Source organism: Bufo gargarizans, chromosome 6, assembly GCF_014858855.1.
Source record: "Bufo gargarizans isolate SCDJY-AF-19 chromosome 6, ASM1485885v1, whole genome shotgun sequence".
Lineage (NCBI taxonomy): Eukaryota > Metazoa > Chordata > Amphibia > Anura > Bufonidae > Bufo > Bufo gargarizans.
Window position 1 is genome coordinate 285,535,202 of NC_058085.1, and position 19,287 is coordinate 285,554,488.

General features: G+C 45.4%; 1 protein-coding gene across 2 annotated transcripts in view; it reads left to right on the plus strand.

Annotated features, from left to right (window-relative positions):
• The window catches only part of SLCO4A1 (solute carrier organic anion transporter family member 4A1), a 137,245-nt gene that overhangs the window by 47,278 nt on the left and 70,680 nt on the right, over positions 1-19,287 (plus strand). The window contains exon 1 of one of the 2 annotated variants that reach the window (XM_044298291.1): positions 11,195-11,416. The exons of the other annotated variant lie outside the window; for it this stretch is intronic. Within the exon in view, the coding sequence (XP_044154226.1) occupies positions 11,287-11,416 (130 nt within the window). The 5' untranslated portion in view covers positions 11,195-11,286. Of the gene's footprint in view, positions 1-11,194; positions 11,417-19,287 lie in introns of those variants that run through there. 2 annotated transcript variants of the gene reach the window in all.

Sequence of the window (19,287 nt, forward strand, 5' to 3'; positions counted from 1 at the left end):
ATAATGTGGGCCTAAAGAGAATTTTTTTGTAAAAAATAAAAATTTTCATTTTTACAGCCAAATATTTCTAAATTCTATGAATCACTTGTTGGGTCAAAGTGCTCGCTACATGCCTTGAAAAATTCCTTGGGGAGGGGGGGGTGTAGTTTCCAAAATGGGGTCACTTCTTGGGGTTTTCCACTGTGGGGGTACCTCAGGATGTCTTCAAATGTGACATGGCACCTGAAAATGATTCCAGCGAAATCTGCCCTCCAAAAGTCATATGGCGGTACTTGTCTTTTGAACCCTGCAGTGTGCCCATACAGCAGTTTACGGCCACATATGGGGCGTTTCTGTAAACTACAGAATCAGGGCAATAGATACAGAGTTTAGTTTGGCTGTAACCCTTGCTATGTTACTGGAAAAAATTGACTAAAATGGAAAATATGCCAAAAAAAGTGAAATTCTGAAATTTAATCTCCATTTTTCATTAATTCTTGTGTAACACCTAAAGGGTTAACAGAGTTTGTAAAATCAGTTTTGAATACCTTGAGGGGTGTAAATTCTAAAACTGGGTCATTTTTGGGTGGTTTCTATTATGTAAGCCTCACATAGTGACTTTAGACCTGAACTGGTCCTTAAAAAGTGGGTTTTGGAAATTTTCGTAAAGATTTCAAGATTTGCTTCTAAACTTCTAAGCCTTGTAACGTCCCCTAAAAAATAAAATGGCATTCCCAAAATGATCCAAACATGAAGTAGACATTTTGGGAATGTAAATTAATAACTATTTTTGGATGTATTACTATGTATTATAGAAGTAGAGAAATTGAAACTTGGAAATGTGCAAATTTTTCCAAATTTTGGGTAAATTTGGTATTTTTTTTTTTATAAATGAAAATGATTTTTTTTTTTACTCCATTTTACCAGTGTCATGAAGTACAATATGTGACGAGAAAACAGTCTCACAGTGGCTTGGAAAAGTAAAAGTTTTAAAGTTATTACCACACAAAGTGACAAATGTCAGATTTGCAAAAATCAGTCCGGTCCTTAATGTGAAAAATGGCCCGGTCCTTAAGGGGTTGATCCTAACTTCTACAAACCTATGAATGCAGAATTAACCTAATCAAACTAATATGAAAAGTTGCCATTCTAAAAATCTTCATCTACTTGCATATTATAAGTTATACCAGCAAGAATTAGTCTTTATGTAGAAAACTATGATTTAAATCAAGCCTTACTGACTAGTGATTTAAATCAAATCCATCCTGCTGATAATACAACCATCTGCATCCATTATGAATGGATCTGATTGTATTATCTTTAACATAGCTAAGACGGATCCATCATGAACAACATTGAAAGTCAATGAAGGACAGATCCATTTTCTATTGTGTCTGAGAAACCGAATCCGTCCCCATTGACTTCTATTGTGGGTCATGCAGGATCCGTTTTGCTCCGCATCCCATGACGAAAAGAAAACTGGTATGGTAACGCAACCAAGTGGGACGAAACGCTTTTTGGAGCATGCCATTCTGTTCAGTATTGAATTAAGACAAAAGGAAGCGTTTTTCTCTGGTATTGAGATCCTATGGCGGATCTCAATACAGGAAAATGTAAACGCTAGTGTGAAAGTAGCCTAATAAATATTGAGGTTTGCTGTTTTACAGGAAAAATGAATATGATTTTTTTTTTATTAAATTAAAATATTACCTCTATTTTGTTTTAATTCCTGTAGAGCACCTAAAGGGTTAACAAAGTTTCTAAAATCAGTTTTGAATCATGAGTGGTGTAGTTTCTAAAATGGGTCATTTATGGGTGGTACAGGAGTATGCTAATCTAATATATAAAGCTGAGTGTATGTATGTATGTATGTATGTATGTATGTATGTCCGCAAAAGGAATCCGCAGTCGCATTAACAATCACAAAATTTGGCACACAGGTACAGGGAGGTTTTAGGCCAGCTCTCTAGCACGTACCGTTCCTGAGATATTCCCAAAAAACGCATTAGCCAATAGAAGCCTGGTCACATGACCCTTATCAGCCAATGAAAACTCGAAGGCCCTTAGTCTTCAGATATACATTTTTACACCAGGTTTCCATAACAACCCAGCCATTTTTCTTTACTGCTGTAGGTCAGCTTTAAAGGGCAGGGTACTGTGGGTGACACTGTTAAGGTAGCGGAGTGCTGTGGAGGACACTGTTCAGGGGCAGGTAGGGTGGCCATTCAGGCCACCCTCAAAAGATGGACTTAAAAACCCAGCACCCATGTCCCACTAAGCCACGCCCCTGACTCAGGCCACGCCCGCCCTCACTCCACAGCCGATGGGAATTGAAAAAATGAAAGTAAAAATCAACTTGTCAGCTGCAGGGGTGGGAGGGTGACTTTCTCCCTGCAGCTCACGTAGCGCAGTGCCGTTGTCTGAGAGTGAGCTGTTCAAAAGGACATCCATGTGTCCGTGCAGGCCCTGTGCCGGACGGAGGACAGGGAGTCTGAAAGCCAGACTGTCCGCCTAAAACCTGACCCCTGGCCACCCTAGGGGCAGGCTGCTGTGGAGGTCACAGTTAAAGGGGTATTATCTTAATGATCACTGTTAAATCTGTTAATGATTTAATAGTGATAATTTTTCTAAATATATTTCATTAACAAATCCCCACCTCTTAGAAAAAAATAAACCTATACTTACCTGACTGTTGTCTTCCGTCTCCCCTGGTTACGGCCACCACTCTTCTCAGGAATCGCAGTGGCCACGCGTGCGCAGACGACTTCTTTTCTTCTCCCGGCCGGCCGCGCGCTGTACTGAACGCGCACGCCGAGTCCGCGCATGCGCCCTATTGACTTCTTCCTGGCCAGTATAGTGTACTGGCCAGGAAGAAGTCACCAGGGCGCATGCGCGGACTCGGCGTGCGCGTTCAGTACAGCGCGCGACCCGGCTGGGGGGAAGACATCAATCAAGATGGAGCCCGCCCCCTGCCGAGTGCCGAATCCAGGAAGTGGACGGCGCGGCGGGAGCAGGTAAGTAAAAAAAATGTGTGTTGAGAAAACCCCTTTAAGGGGACGGTGTTCGCTATGGAGGTCAGTGTTAAGGGGCAGATTGCTGTAGAAGCCACTGTTAAGGGGACGGGATGTTGTGGAAAATAATGATTACACTTACCGATAATCAAATTTTCCTGACCCTATGACAGCACCTTAGAGAGATGGCTCCTCCCCCAGGACAGGAAACCTGCAGCATAAAAAGGTGGAGCCACTCTCCCACCTCAGTGAGTTTCCAGAGCACGAGAGGGACTCCCCTTTACGTTAGTTTAACTCTTATACATACTTTTTTTTTGCGACACCTGTGAACACACAGCACCACACCAAGAGGGAGGGAATAAAGAGGTGCTGTCGTGGGGTCAGGAAAATCCGATTACCGGTAAGTGTAATCATCATTTTTCCCCTCCCCCACTACAGCACCTTAGAGAGAGATTTCAGAGATCATCCTCAGGGTGGGTGACAGTACTCAAGACCTTTGTGCCAAAGAGACTGTCAGAAATAGAATCAAGCTGAAGCCTATAGTGCTTATAGAAAGTGGACGGAGAAGACCAGGTGGCTGCCCGACAAATCTGTTCATTTGCCCTTACAGAAACAGGAGGAGAAACACCAGACACTGAATACGCCAGGGATATAGCTTCTCTGATCCAGTGGGCAATAGACGCCTTAGAGGCCGTATTACCTTTCCTAACCCCCCCGAATAGTACAAATAAGGCAGAAGATTTTCTCCAATCTTTAGTTACTTCTAGATACTAAATACACCTCTTGACATCAAGGGAATGCAGCTCCTTCTCTCTGTCATCTTTTGGTTCTGAAAAGAAAGCTGGAAGAACTACCTCCTGAGCCCTATTTGACCTAGAAAGGACTTTAGGCATAAAACCGGGATCTGGTCTCAGTACTACCCTGTCCTCTCTGACAGACCTAAAAGGGGGGTTAATGGAGAGGGCCTGAATCTCCCCAACCCTCTTGGCTGACGTTAAGGCTACCAACAAAACTAGCTTAAGGGTAAGCAATTTAACAGAGCAAGAATCTAGCAGCTCAAAAGGATGTTTGGTTAAGGCCTTTAATACTAAGTTAAGATCCCAGGGAGGAAATCTAGAGCCCTTCACCGGCGTAACTCTGTCGACTGCCTTAAAAAAAACCTAACGACCCATGGGTCCATGGCTAAACTCCTTTTCCCTAAGACCGATAATGCTGACACCTGCACCTTCAGTGTACTCTTTACTAACCCGAGGGACAACCCTCTCTGGAGGAATTCTAACACCTGAACCACCGAAAATTCTAACGGCCAAGAAACTCTTTCTACGCCTATAAAGGACAGGAACTTTCTCTAGACTCGTGCATAGATAACGTTCGTCACCTCTTTCCTACTTTTCATTAGAGTGGAAATGACTTCCTTTGAGAATCCCCGACTGGCTAAAAATTACCTTTCAAATTCCACGCCGAAAAGGTGTAGAGACTCTACTTCCGGGTGGAACACTGGACTCTGCGACAACAGGTTTGGAATCCCTGGCAGGATCCATGGGTCCGAAACTGACATGGCTCTCAAAAGGGAAAACCATGCCCTCTTCAGCCAGAAGGGCGCTATTAGGATCACTCTTGCTTCCCCGTACCTGATCTTCCTTATCACTAGCGGAATCAACTGTAGAGGGGGAAAGTCATAACCTAGAGGGAAGTCCCATCTCTGGAAGAAGGCATCCACTCCAGATGGGTACTCCTATAACTTTTCTACCTTCCCGTTTTCCCTTGTGGCAAACATGTCTACTGACGGAAGACCCCATAAATCCACTATCTGGGAGAAAACCTCTGGATTCAGAGACCATTCCCCCTGAAGTAACTTGTGGCAACTCAAGAAATCTGCTTGAGAATTCTCGACCCCTCTTATGTGAATGGCTGAGAGATGTAGCACTCTCCCTTCTATCTCCTCGAAAATCCATTCCGTCTCTCTCCGTAAGGAATCTGACCTGGTTCCTCCCTGATGATTGCGATATGAGATGACCGCCCGATTGTCAGACATTACTCTCACATGCCTGTTCTGGATCATTGGTAGAGCTGCTCTCAAGGCTAGTAAGACCGCTCGTAGCTCTTTCCGATTCGAATAAAAAAAGTCTCTGACCCTGGGACCATTCTTCCTGAAAAATCTGATCCTCCACATGAGCCCCCTCCGCTGTGAGGAAAGTTCTCCCCCCCTCCAATACCAGGCCCAAGAAAACCCGACTTGTTGATGGCTGCATCCTGGACTTCTGGAAGTTCAATAGTCATCCTAGCGACTGAAGAACATCCATCACCCGATTCAGCGCCCTGACACACGTCTCCCGAGACTGGGCCACCACCAGAAAATCGTCCAGGTAAGGCATGAACATGGTGTTCTTTCTGATGAAGGAAGCCATCTCCGCCACTACCTTGGCAAAGATCCGAGGTGCCATAGAGAGGCCAAAAGGGAAGTGCCTGGAACTGAAGGTGAAGAACACCGGAATCGGTTTTTACAGCCACCCAAAGGAATCTCTGGTGGTCTGGATGTATCGGGATATGATGGTAGGCATCCTTTAAATCCAGAAACGCCATATAGCATCCTGGAGACAAAAGATAGATTGCTGACCTGATAGTTTCCATTTAGAATTTTCTGGCCCTCAGGAATTTGTTTAGGTGTTTGAGATTTATTATCGTCCGGTATGACCCATCTGGTTTCTTCACTAGGAACAGAGTAGAATAGAAACCTCTCCCTAGCTCAAACTCTGGGACAGGAATTAACACCTTTTTGTTTGTTAATTTTTTATTTCTTGCAGTATTGCGAGAGAAGATCTTGAGATCACAAATCTTTCTGCGGGATATCTCAAGAATTCCAATTTTAGACCCTCCCGCAGAAGTCCTACCAGCCATTTTCCTGCCATCTTTTCCCAAGCAGGAAGGAAGAATTGTATTCTTCCTCCTACTGGGATCATGGCATCATTGCTTTCCCTGTTTTTCTGTACGGGCTGAGGCTGATCTGAACAGCCCTTATTCCCAGATCTAATCCTTGCTCCCTGTTCTCTATCTCCCGTCTGCTTCTTACTCTGAAATCTTGACGGGTTCCAAAAGGGCCGTTTATACTGCTTAAACTGTGTGCAGGACTCCTGGGGAAATTTTTTCTTTCTATCTGCAGCCTTTTCAAGCAAAGTTTAGTTCAGACCCGAAAAGAAATTGGCCGTCACAGGGAATGCTACATAGCCTCAGTTTGGACGGCATATCTCCCCCTTTCCAATTTTTAAGCCACAAAGCTCGGCGTGCAGAATTTTAAAAGGGATGCGGCTCTGACTTCCAGTCTCACCGCGTCCACCGAGGCATCCGCAATAAAGTCTGCGGCCTTTTGGAAAGTGGGTATGGACGCTAACAACTGCTCTCTAGGACATTTGTCCCTGATCTGCCCCTCCAGTCTATCTAACCATAGATACATAGACCTCGCAACTACTGTGGCAGCTATACTAGGCCTGAATGCAGCCGCAGAAGACTCCCAAGAATTTTTAAGAGAAGAATCTATCCTCTTATCTAAAGGGTCCCTTAAAAACACCATATCCTCAAAAGGCAAGGAGGATCTCTTAGAAATTTTTGGAATGGCTACATCAAGTCTTGGGGCCTTATCCCAGGACTTAGATGCCTCTTCCTCAAAGGGGTACTTCCGTTTAAAGGTTTTTGAAATGAACAGTCTCTTATCTGGCTTCTTCCATACTTTCTCTATAGATCTATGAACAGGGAAACATCTACGCTTTCTTTCCCTAAGACTCTCAAATACGGCATCTTCCACTGATCTATCCTCCCTGGTGTCCTCTAACTCCAGGGTAGATCGAATAACTTAGTAATTTGTCCGTATCTTCCGCTGGAAATAGGAACTTCCTTTCTCTTGCATCATCCTCTGAAGAGGAGGAATCATCAGAGTCCTCATCCACGGAATGAGACTCGCTATCTTCTGACTCCACATCCAACTCCTGCCTCACCGCTCTTCTCTTCCTACCGGCTTTCAGGGACACTAACTTCGGACATAAGAGATTTCAAATCTTTCAGAAGACTCGGAGTCTCTTCAGCCACCGTTTTCTCAATGCACTGCTGACAGAGCTTCTTAGTGTATGAAGATGTCAGCGAGCATTTGCAGATAGGGCATTCCTTATTCTTTTTCTTGGCCACCACTTTCTTAGGCACAGTCTAAGAAAAGGAAACATACCCATATCTAAAGGAAACAGCCATAACCCTTTAAGGACCAAACATTAGAACTCACAATACCGGCGGCAGGATCTCAACGTCTGCGCCTTCAGACCTCCTTTCCTCTTCCATAATAGTAGGTAAACCTGCATGTAACCAAACATTGCAATAGTTACCATGTGCCACCGAGTGCCCCTCTCACCTGAGAGCTACACCGTATCCTGCAGACCCAACACGCCACGGACACCACTTGGGACAGTACTTCTGCACAATCACCTCCTTCCGACACCCTGAATTCAGTAGCAGAGGATCCGAACGTCCGGGACGCTGCCATACCTGAAAAACCCTTTAAAGATGCCGAACTTCCGGTCACCTGACCGGAAGCGCACGGCCGTGGAACGCATGTACTTCCTGAATGACACCATCACATCGCGTCTGGTGGTGTCCTGGCTGGTCTGCGCTCTGCACTGGGGCCTTCTGGCCACACTCGCCACTATGGTGCGGTCCTCATCGCCTGAGGGACCGGCACCTTCTGCCTACTGTGGACTCCGATCCTTGCCACATTCACCTCTTCCTACAACCCTACACCTGTTGGCGAGGAATCTCTTAAGGCAGGTAAATCAACCACGACAGGAAACCTCACTGAGGTAGGAGAGTGGCTCCACCTTTTTATGCTGCAGGTTTCCTGTCCTGGGGGCGGAGCCATCTCGCTAAGGTGCTGTCATGGGGGAGGGGAAAATCACTGTTAAGGTGATGGGGTACAGTGGAGGTCACTGTTAAAGGGGCGGGCGCTGTGGAGGTCACTGTTAAAGGGGCGGGCGCTGTGGAGGTCACTGTTAAAGGGGACAGTCCGCCTTGAAGGGCAATGTCAAGGGGTGGGGTGCTGTGGAGGTCACATTTTAAGGGAACGGAGCTCTGTGAAGGTCACTGTTAAGGGGACGGGTTATTGTGGAAATCATTGTTAACGAGACTGGGTACTGTGGAGGTCACTAATAGAGGGACGGCCGCTGTGGAGGTCACTGTTAAAGGGGAGGGCACTGTGTATGTTACTGTTAAGGGGGCAGACTGCTGTGGAGGTCACTGTTAAAGGGGCGGGTTACTGTAGATGTCACTGTTATAGTGGATACTGTCGATATCTTTTAACGACACACACAAACATTAAATATACCCTTGCGAAACCGGGTCCTTCTGCTAGTATACTATAAATGTGAAATAAAGTAATCATATATTGGGATAAAAATAAATAAATCACAACCCCTCCAAAAAATATTGCTATAATTTACTGTAAAATACATTTTATTGTAGACATTTTAACTAAAAAATAAATACTTATGTTAGGTATCCATGGGACTGTAATAACCTGAACAATTTATTTATAGGTTATTTAAAGGGGTTCTCTGGGAATGAAGAAAATGAAAATTCCTAAATATTACTTGACTATAAATATATTCCCAAATATCTTTCATTAGTTATAATGACTCGTTTTGTCTGGGGAGCAATCATTAGGAGAAATAAAATGGCTGCAGTCCTACTAGTACACTCAAAACCTGTCCTAATCACACAGCAGGACACAGCCACATCCCCACCTACTCTCTGTCTCCTCATGAACTTCATTCCTACAGAGATTAAGCTGAAGATCATATTAAACTGTATCCAGGATCATAAACCCTGACAAGCAGAGCAGAGAGGAGGATGAGGCAGCAATTTACCTCAGTGCTCTGAAGTAACTTGTCCTCCTGTGCGATTAAGACAGGTTTTGTGTGCACTAATAGGATGGAAGCCATTTTATTTCTCCTAATGATTGCTCCCCAGAGAAAACAAGCCATTATAACAAAAGAAAGGTATTTGGGAATTTATTTATAATAAAGTAAAATTTACATATTTTCATTTTCTTAATTCCTGGAGAACCCCTTTAATGTGAAACTTGGACAGCATCAAAAATAAAACACTATAGATAAAAAGCCTGGGACTTTTTCCTATAATGTGCAAGCATAGCCACCGATGGTGAATTTAAGGATGGTCATAACCATAGAAACGATGGACAATTACATTAGGGCTCTTTCACACCTTGCGTTCTTTTCTTCCGGCATAGAGTTCCGTCGTCGGGGCTCTATGCCGGAAGAATCCTGATCAGTTTTATCCTAATGCATTCTGAATGGAGAGAAATCCGTTCAGGATGCATCAGGATGTCTTCAGTTCCGGACCGGAACGTTTTTTGGCCGGAGAAAATACCGCAGCATGCTGCGCTTTTTGCTCCGGCCAAAAATCCTGAACACTTGCCGCAAGGCCGGATCCAGAATTAATGCCCATTGAAAGGCATTAATCCGGATCCGGCCTTAAGCTAAACGTTGTTTCGGCGCATTGTCGGATCCGACGTTTAGCTTTTTCTGAATGGTTACCATGGCACGTCATCCATGCGCATGGGGCGCCCTGACGTCACTCTGAAGCGCCCCGGGAGCCGCACGGACGGTAAGTATACTGCTCCCCCGCTCCCCACTACACTTTACCATGGCTGCCAGGACTTTAGCGTCTTGGCAGCCATGGTAACCATTCAGAAAAAGCTAAACGTCGTTTTTCCGGATCCGGCGTGTAATTCCGGCAAATGGAGTACACGCCGGATCCGGACAACGCGAGTGTGAAAGAGGCCTTAGTAAGTGCCTTGTATTAACTTTCTCTACATGAGAAATGCCATTTGCTGAAGTGACACGACAACTTTAAAGGGATTCTGTCACCAGATTTAACCCTATTAAGCTAGCCGACATTAGCGATGTGCTAATGTCAGCTAAACCTAACTAGCCCATTCCTACTTTTATCTATGCCCCCGTTACACCAGAAATCTATTATAACTTTTATAATATAACTTTTATAATATGCTAATTAGCCTCTAGGAGCGAGGGGGGGGGGCGTTGTTCCTGCTCAAAGAGGCCCATTCTCCCACCTTTGTCGCCTCCCCCCAAGTCCTGATTGACAGGGCCAGGCAGCGCTCGCATCTGTCTACCAGCCCTGTGCTCTGGTGAAATCTGGCGCCGTTCAGTATTTGGCACAGGCGCGGTGAGGAAGCTGGCAGCCTGCGAGCATCTTTCCCTCACCGAGCCTGCGCCGAATGCTGAACGGCGCGAGATTTCACCAGAGCACAGGGCTGGCAGCCTGCGAGCGTCTCTCCCTCACCGCGCCTGTGATAAATGCTGAGCGGCGTGAGATTTCACCAGAGCACAGGGCTGGCAGACAGATGCGAGCGCTGCCTGGCCCTGTCAATCAGGACTTGGAGGGAGACGACAAAGGTGGGAGAACAGAGCCCCTCTGAGCAGGAACAACGCCCCCCCCCCCCCCTGCTCCTAGAGGCTAACTAGCATATTATAAAAGTTAGATTTCTGGCGTTAACGGGGGCATAGATAAAAGTAGGAATAAGGTAGTTACGTTTAGCTGATATTAGCACATCGCTAATGTTAGCTAGCTTAATAGGGTTAAATCTGGTGACAGAAACCCTTTAAGATCTTTTCATGTCTGGTCATCAAGGAGTTGAATGCCAGGAGGTGTGCCAACTACTGCAGTCTGCCTGTAACGTTAAGGCGTTGTCCAGGATTAGATAAAAACAGCGCCACCCCTGTCCACAGGTTGTGTGACGTATAGCAGCTCTGCCCCTTTGTCTCCATTGTTTATCTAATACTGTACAACCTTTTTTAACCTCCAACCACTTAAAACGCATAGGGCCGCCACAGATATTGAGGCCTCCTGTATTTATAAGTTGTGTCTGTTACCTAACCCATACATTACAAAAACCTCCTGAAATTACCTCAGAAAAACACAGGGACCGCTTCCCGCGCCCTGGCCGTTAGCCACGTGACTAACCACTGCTGCCCCTCACACCTGCACAGACCTCGCTGCTCTTTCATCTATTTCTAGCCGATGGGTGGGGCGTGGTGACGTCACTCTTCGAGCTGGAAGCGCTCCGCATCCAACACGGTCCAAATGTCACTATGCAGTTAGGGGCTCGCCGTGTTAATGATCCTGATTGGCTGAAGGGCGGCAGGTTCTGTTTGAGTGGCGCCGCTGATTGGCTCAATGCCATGTCGGCCAGGGATGAGGGGAGGGGCGCGGTGAGTGAATGGGAACGAAGTGTCAGAGACAGAGGAGAAGCAGAGGTGAGCGGCTGGTCCAGCGGATCCATCCTTACAGGGCGTCCACATCATCGCAGGCAGGACGTTATTTGCAGCAGCACCTCCACCACTACGCAGGTATTCCCCCAATATGGAAGTGTGCGTCATGTGCTCTTCCTTCATCGCGTATCTATCTCTCATATCTCTATCTATCCATCTATCTATCCCCTAGTGCCAGGCACATGCCCCCCCCCCCCCCCCCATGCCAGCTGTGAACCTCTGGACTGACATATTTGCCTTCTTTGGTAATGATAACATGCTTTCCTGTGTATCAGTTCCTCTTTATTTTCCATATCTCTGCATGCTGCCATTGAATGGGAACATCTCATTCCCCCCCACCTAACTCCTCTACTGCTCCTGTCTTGATGGTCTGCTACAATGTGTCAGTGCTGTGAAAAGGAATATAGTTAGCTAGATGTCTCACAATTGTAGCAAACCCTCCACTGTGAGAAGTATCAGCTTTGCGTTGTTTTTTAACCTTTTAAATGGCTCCATTTACTGACTGCAAGCAGAAGTCTTGAAATGATGAGGAATTGAAACACCAAGTATTTTACAATCACATATTGATTATCGGTAAAAAAAAAAAAAGTAAAATCTCCGTCCTCCCCCCGCCACCGCTCTTCTGACAATTACTGCTTCTCCCCTTCCTGGTCCCAGCTTGACCCAGTAGAATTGTCCGCTCAGCCAGTTGCTGGCAAAGGTGGGTCACCACTGCAGGCAGTGATTGGCTGAGCTGGTATCTCCTGCCATTTCCCGCATGTGTGCCAAGCCCAGAAAGTGGAGAGCAGTGGGGACTGGTAAGTGGCAGATTGGTAGGGGTGCGTATACCCCACTGTGAGCCAGATAAAAACAAAAAAAAAGTGGACAACCCCTTTAAAGGGTGGTTTCTGAAACTTACATATTGGTGACCTGCCTGTCCTTCGGATAGGCGATCTCTATCTTATTGGCGGGGGTCTGATACCCGGCAGCCCTATCGATGAGCTGTTTGAAGGGACCACAATAAGCATGATGACCCTGTATAGTCACAGCGCTATACATCATATAGTGGCTGAGCTTGGTATTGCAGCTCGGTCCAATTCACCTGAATGGGACTGTGCTGCGCAGTGGCCTTGTGAGCAATGGACACGACATCACAGGCCTAGGAAGGAGCCACAGCCTCTTCTAACAGCTGGTTGGTTGGGGTGCTGGATAGGTCATCATTATGTAAGTCCAGGAAAATCCCCTTTAAGCTTTATATATACAGATAGATATATACACAATAGGCCTACATCAGATGCGGAACAGATACACGGATCCGGAAAGCACACAGATCGTCCATGTGCTTTCCGCATCCATATGTCTGTTCCGCAAGAAGAAAGAACATGTCCTATACCTGGCTGTCAATTGCAGACCACGGACCCATTGAAGACAATAGGGCAGCAAAAAAAGATGCGGCCAACACACAGACCACATCTGTATTTTGCGGATCTGTGATTTGCAGACCGCAAACCGGATACAGTCATGTGAATGAGGCCTTTTGCAAAGGATTAGAGAAGGCTACGTGTCATCTCTAATCTCACATTATGACTCCACATAGTGACAAGTTACCTGAAAAATCATTAATTTATGGCGGTGATCATGGGTCAGGGTCAGTGGAGCTTTATTCCCCTCTGTTCCATAGTGGCAGTTATAGCTATAGAGGTTACGGATAGGTAGGTAGGTAGGTGAAAGGGTTTGTACATGATTAGAAAACTAAGGCCACTGTCACACAGTGTTTGGTCAGTGATTGTGAGCCAAAACCAGGACTGGAGGTTACACAGAGATAAGGTATAATGGGAAGACTTGCACCTGTTCTGCCGGATCCAATAAAAACGCTAGTGTGAAAGTAGCCTTAGGCAGGAAGTAGCAAACTTTTCCTATTTGAATAGAAATCAATATAGCGGGTAACCTGGATGTTCCCCTCAGCTAGACCCTGTTCAGGAGGCAGTGTGCCCTCAATATGGCTTGTCAAACCTAAACAAACCCTTAAAGGGGTTTTCCCATCTCAGACAATGGGGGCATATCGCTAGGATATGCCCCCATTGTCTGTTAGGTGCGGGTCCCACCGCTGGGACCTGCACTTAAATCGAGAACGGAGTCCCAAAAGTGATGGAGGGTGCACTGCGCATGCGCAGCCGCCCTCCATTTATTTCTATGGGGCCACCGAAAATAGCCGAGCCCTGACTCGGCTATTTCCGTCAGCCTCGTAGAAATGAATGGGAGTACAGGCCGCGCATGCTCGGTACGCTCCCATTCACTTGGTGGTTGACGGACCCCGGGAAATCTCAGTTCTCAATATCGGTGCGGGTCCCAGCGGTGGGACCTGCACCTATCAGGCAATGGGGGCATATGCTAGCGATATGCCCTCCAGGATTTTAATATTGATGACGAATCTTTAGGATAGGTCATCAATATCAGATCGGTCCGACACGTGGCCCCCCTGCTGATCAGCTGTTTGAAGAGAATGCTGCACTCAGTTCGGCTTAAAGGGGTTGTCTTACTTCAGCAATAGCATTTATCATGTAGAGAAAGTTAATACAAGGCACTTACTAATGTATTGTGATTGTCCATATTGCCTCCTTTGCTGGCTGGATTCATTTTTCCATCACATTATACACTTCTTGTTTTCATGGTGACGACCACCCTGCAATCCATCAGTGGTGGTCGTGCTCGCACACTATAGGAAAAGGTGCCAGCCTCTCTGGTGGCTCGGACCATGGGCAAGCACATAATTGTGCACTTTTCCCTATAGTGTGCAAGCACACCCACCGCTGTTGGATTGCAAAGTGGTCGTAACTATGGAAACGAGAAGTGTATAATGTGATGAAAAAATTAATCAAGCCAGAAAAGGAGGCATTATGGACAATCACAATACATTAGTAAGTGCCTTGTATTAACTTTCTCTACATGATAAATGGCACTTGCTGAAGTGACACGAGGGTCCTCCTGTCTGTTACTGGGAGAGGGGTGTGGCTTAGTGAAGCTTAGCGGGGTTGGGCGTGGCCTACAATGTCGTCCTTTTTGAGGTGAAGCAAGTGGCCAACCTAATCACTGACCATCCTTTCATGGAGGTCATCACAGATATGTAAAAACATTGCATTGGGTGGAGTGCCGGATTATATGATGAGACCTGATGATGTCACACAGCTCATCTGCTAGAAGGCCCATCATCCTCAGGGACAGATCTCATCTGCCCCAAAAAATCATCCTTTTGTTCTCTCGCACTAGGCAGACCTTGTACTGTCCCTTTAAATATGATAACTAGAGATTAACCCCTGACAGCCCAGTTCCTTCTGTAGGACATGTTTTTTCACATTTTGGAGTATCATTGATGGAATGATATTCTGGATTTTTTACATTTTATAGATCTTTCCTGGCTGCTGCATTCTGTGGGTCTAATGAAGGTCACATAAGCCCTGGTACCCGGTGAGCCCAGTGCTGCCCCTCTCCCATTATTTAGATAGGACCTGGAGTGTCTTATATTACAGTTTTCCATAGTGTATTGTTATATGATCATTTCATTTCGGGGTCTGCATTGTAGGAGAAGAATTCTTCTGGGGCGGCGGACAGGACAGAGCCGCCATATGCTCGTCTCCATCAGTACATGGCCCAGAGCTTATCCTTTCTGTCTGTGGTAATATCAAGCTGCTCGCCTGATGGGCAGCGCCAGGAGATCCGGGGCTTGCTGATTAGCTGTTCCCTGGCAGTTGAGCATCGTATGATGATGCCAGACAGCGCCGCCTGCTCCACAGTCTGACGCTGGGGGTTACTGCCGGTCAGGCTCCTGCCTCCCTGCGAATCCTTCATCCGGGTTTTATAAGGAAAAACCTTGTGTGATACTGTCCCCTGAGCTATGTATCTAAGCCTGTCATGTGTGATACTATCTGCTAGTTGTGTATTTAAGCTTGTCATGTGTGATACTGTGCTTGAGCGTTGGTCACGCTGCCAGTCCGCAGCGCAGCTCCCGGCCTGACCTCCCAGCACTGACAGGGTCACATAGCATTATATTGATTTATGCTATGTAACCCTTACAGTTCTGGAATGTATTGGATAACACTGGCATAATGCTGCCAGTTATATACAATACATTCCAGAACTGTAATGCCTCATTCACACGTCAGTGTTCAGTCAGTGATTTCCATCAGTGATTTTGAGCCAAAACTAGGAGCGGCTCTAAACACAGAACAGGTGCAGATCTTTCCCTTAGGGTCCATTCACACGTCCTGTTTTTTTTCATCCTGAAAAACGGTCTGTTTTTTGCGGATCCGTTGTTCCTGAAAATGTTTCCGTATGTCATCCGTTTTTTGCGGATCCGCAAAAAACGGGAACATGTATACATTTCAATAATCAAATAAAGTTGTTTGGATTTCTTTGAAAAAAAATTGAAAGAAAATAAATAAATAAATAAATTGTTATGTGTTTCCAGGAACGGAATCCGCAAAAAACGGATGACATACGGAATGACATCCGAATGTCATCCGTTTTTTGCGGATCCATTGACTTTGTATTGTACCAGGATCCGATTTTTCAGGACAAGAATAGGACATGTTTTATATTTAAACGGACATGCGGAACGGAACAACGGAAACGCTGTCCGATTTTTTCCAGGACCCATTGAAAATGAATGGGTCCAGATCTGGTCCTGATCTGTTCCTGAAAAAACGGAACAGATCAGGAAAGAAAAAACGGACGTGTGAATGGACCCTTAGGGTCCATTCACACTACCGCAATTTCGCTCCGCATTTTGCGGAACGGAATTGCGGACCCATTCATTTCTATGGGGCAGTATGTGCGGTACTCTCTTCTGATCTGTATGTATCTAAGCCTATCATGTGTGGTACTCTCTTCTGATCTGTGTGTATCTAAGCCTATCATGTGTGGTATTGTACCAAGCTGGTATATTTGAGCCTGTCATGTATGATTTTCTCAGCTGAGCAGTGTATCTAAGCCTATAATGTGTGATATTATCTGCTAAGTTGTGTATCTAAGAATATCATGTGTGATACTGTTCTGAGTTGTGTATCTAAGCCTATCATGAGTGATACTGTCTGCTGGGTTGTGTATCTAAGCCTATTATGTGTGATCATGTCTGCTAGGTTGTGTATCTATCTGCTGCAAGTGTGAAAGTACCCTAAGTGTGTCATAAGTGTTACTGTCTTATGATCTGTGTATCTAAGCTTATCATGTGTGATGCTGTCTGCTGAGCTCGTGTATATAAACCTGTCATGTGTGATACTCTCTTCTCAGCTGTGTATCTAAGGCCTCATGCACACGACAGTATTTTTTTTGCGGTCCGCAAAAAGGTGTTCCGTTGTTCCGTGATCCGTGTCCGTTTTGTCTTCCTTTATTTTTGGAGGATCACCAGACATGAAGGAAAGTAAAAAAAAAATCTAAGTCAAGTTTGCCATGCAAATGATAGGAAAAAAACGGACGCGGACGCGGATGACAATCTTGTGTGCCTCTGTGTTTTTTCACGGACCCATTGACTTGACTAGGAGAGGTAATTTTTTTTCACGGACTGGAAACACGGATCACGGACGCGGATGACAAACGGTGCATTAGCTGAGTTGTCCACGGACCCACTGAAAGTCAATGGGTCCGCAGAAAATCCCGGAAAACGGAACAACGGACACAACAACGGTCGTGTGCATGAGGCCTAAGCCTACCATGTGTGACATGACCTGCTGAGACCGCAGCTATACCAGTAGTGTATGATGGGATCTACTTAGCGACTGTGTCCAAGTCTATCATGTTTTTTTTAATTATTTGACAGTTTGTTCATTTTTCATAAAATCCCATTATGTGGGCTACAAGCCACTGCACCGTATATCTCAGCTTAACATGTAAAACACCACAGAGCACTACAACCCTCATCCTGTATGGGACTGATTTTAATGCTAGATCTGCAGAGCTGGTGTATCTAATCCTGTCATGTGTGATACTGTCTGCTGAGCTGTGTATCTAAACCTTTAGGCCTCTTTCAGACGGGTGTTGCGGGAAAAGGTGCGGGTGCGTTGTGAGAACATGCACGATTTTTCCACGCAAGTGAAAGACATTGTAATGCGTTTTGCACACACGTGAGAAAAATCGGCATGTTTGGTACCCAAACCCGAACTTCTTCACAGAAGTTCGGGCTTGGGATCAGTGTTCTGTAGATTGTATTATTTTCCCTTATAACATGGTTATAAGGGAAAATAATAGCATTCTGAATACAGAATGCATAGTATAATATCGCTGGAGGGGTTACAAAAAAATAAAAAATAATTTAACTCACCCTTAATCCACTTTATCGCGCAGCCTGGCTTCTCTTCTGTCTTCTTATTTGCTGTGTGCAGGAAAAGGACCTGTGGTGACGTCACTCCGGTCATCACATGGTCCATCACATGATCTTTTACCATGGTGATGGATCATGTGATGACCGGGTTGACGTCACCACAGGTCCTTTTCCTGCACACAGCAAATAAGAAGACAGAAGAGATGCCGGCTGCGCGATCAAGTAGGTTAAGATGATAAGTTAAATTATTTTTTCCTTTTTTTTAACCCTTCCAGCACTATTGTACTATGCATTCTGTATTTAGAATGCTATTATTTTCCCTTATAACCATGTTATAAGGGAAAATAATAATGATCGGCTCTCCATCCCGATCGTCTCCTAGCTACCGTGCGTGAAAATCGCACCGCATCCGCACTTGCTTGCGGATGCTTGCTATTTTCACGCAGCCCCATTCACTTCTATGGGGCCTGCGTTGCATGAAAAACGCACAAAATAGAGCTTGCTGCGATTTTCACGCAACGCACAAGTGAACAGCCCCATAGAAATGAATGGGTCCTGATTCAGTGCGGGTGCAATGCGTTCAACTCACGCATTGCACCCGCGTGGAAAACTCGCCCGTGTAATAGGGGCCTTACTGTTTGATACACCCTCACACACATAGCTCTACGTAGCCCATAATGTTATTGAATGTCATTAGAACATTTTCTATAGGTCTGTTGAGCTGGTGTATCTAATACTGTCATGTGTGATACTGTCTGCTGAGCTGTGTATCTAAGCCTCTCCTATTTGATAGGGATGAGCGAATCTAATTCAGATTAAACATCCAAAGTCGATTCGCATAAAACTTTGTTTCAATACTGTACGGAGCGAGCGTTCCGTACAGTATTAGAATGTATTGGCTCCGATGAGCCGAAGTTATTACTAATCTTGGAACCGAACCCGAGTTCGGGAAATGGTTTTTGAAAGTACAAATTAATTTATGAAGGTATTGCGCAATAACTTCAACTCATCGGAGCCAATACATTCTAATACTGTACGGAACGCTCGCTCCGTACAGTATTGAAACAAAGTTTTATGCGAATTGACTTGGGATGTTTCATCCAAAGTGGATTTGCTCATCCCTACTGTTTGATACACCCTCACACACATATCTCTACGTAGCCCATAACATTATTGAATGTCATTCTAACATTTTCTATAGGTTCAGTATGTCGCTTAGCTGCTGTATCTAAGCCTCTTATGTGTGATACTGTCTGCTGAGGTGCTGTATCTAAGCCTGTCATGTGTGATACCATCTGCTGAGCTGCTGTATCTAAGCCTGTTATGTGTGATACTGTCTGCTGAGCTGTTATATCTAAGCTTGTCATGTGTGATACTGTCTGCACAGCTGCTGTATCTAAGCTCAAGTCATCATGTGTAATAGTGTCTGCTGAGCTGCTCTATATTTGCTTGTCATTTGTGATACTGTCTGTGCAGCTGCTGTATCTAAGGGTTTGTTCACACGACTGTGCCGTGTTATGAGGTCCGCAAATTGCGGATCCCCAAAACACGGATGCTGCCTGTGTGCCTTCTGCAATTTACGGAACAGACGGACCATTATAGAAATGCCTTTTCTTGTCCGCAAAAAGGACAAGAATAGGACATGACTTAGATAGAT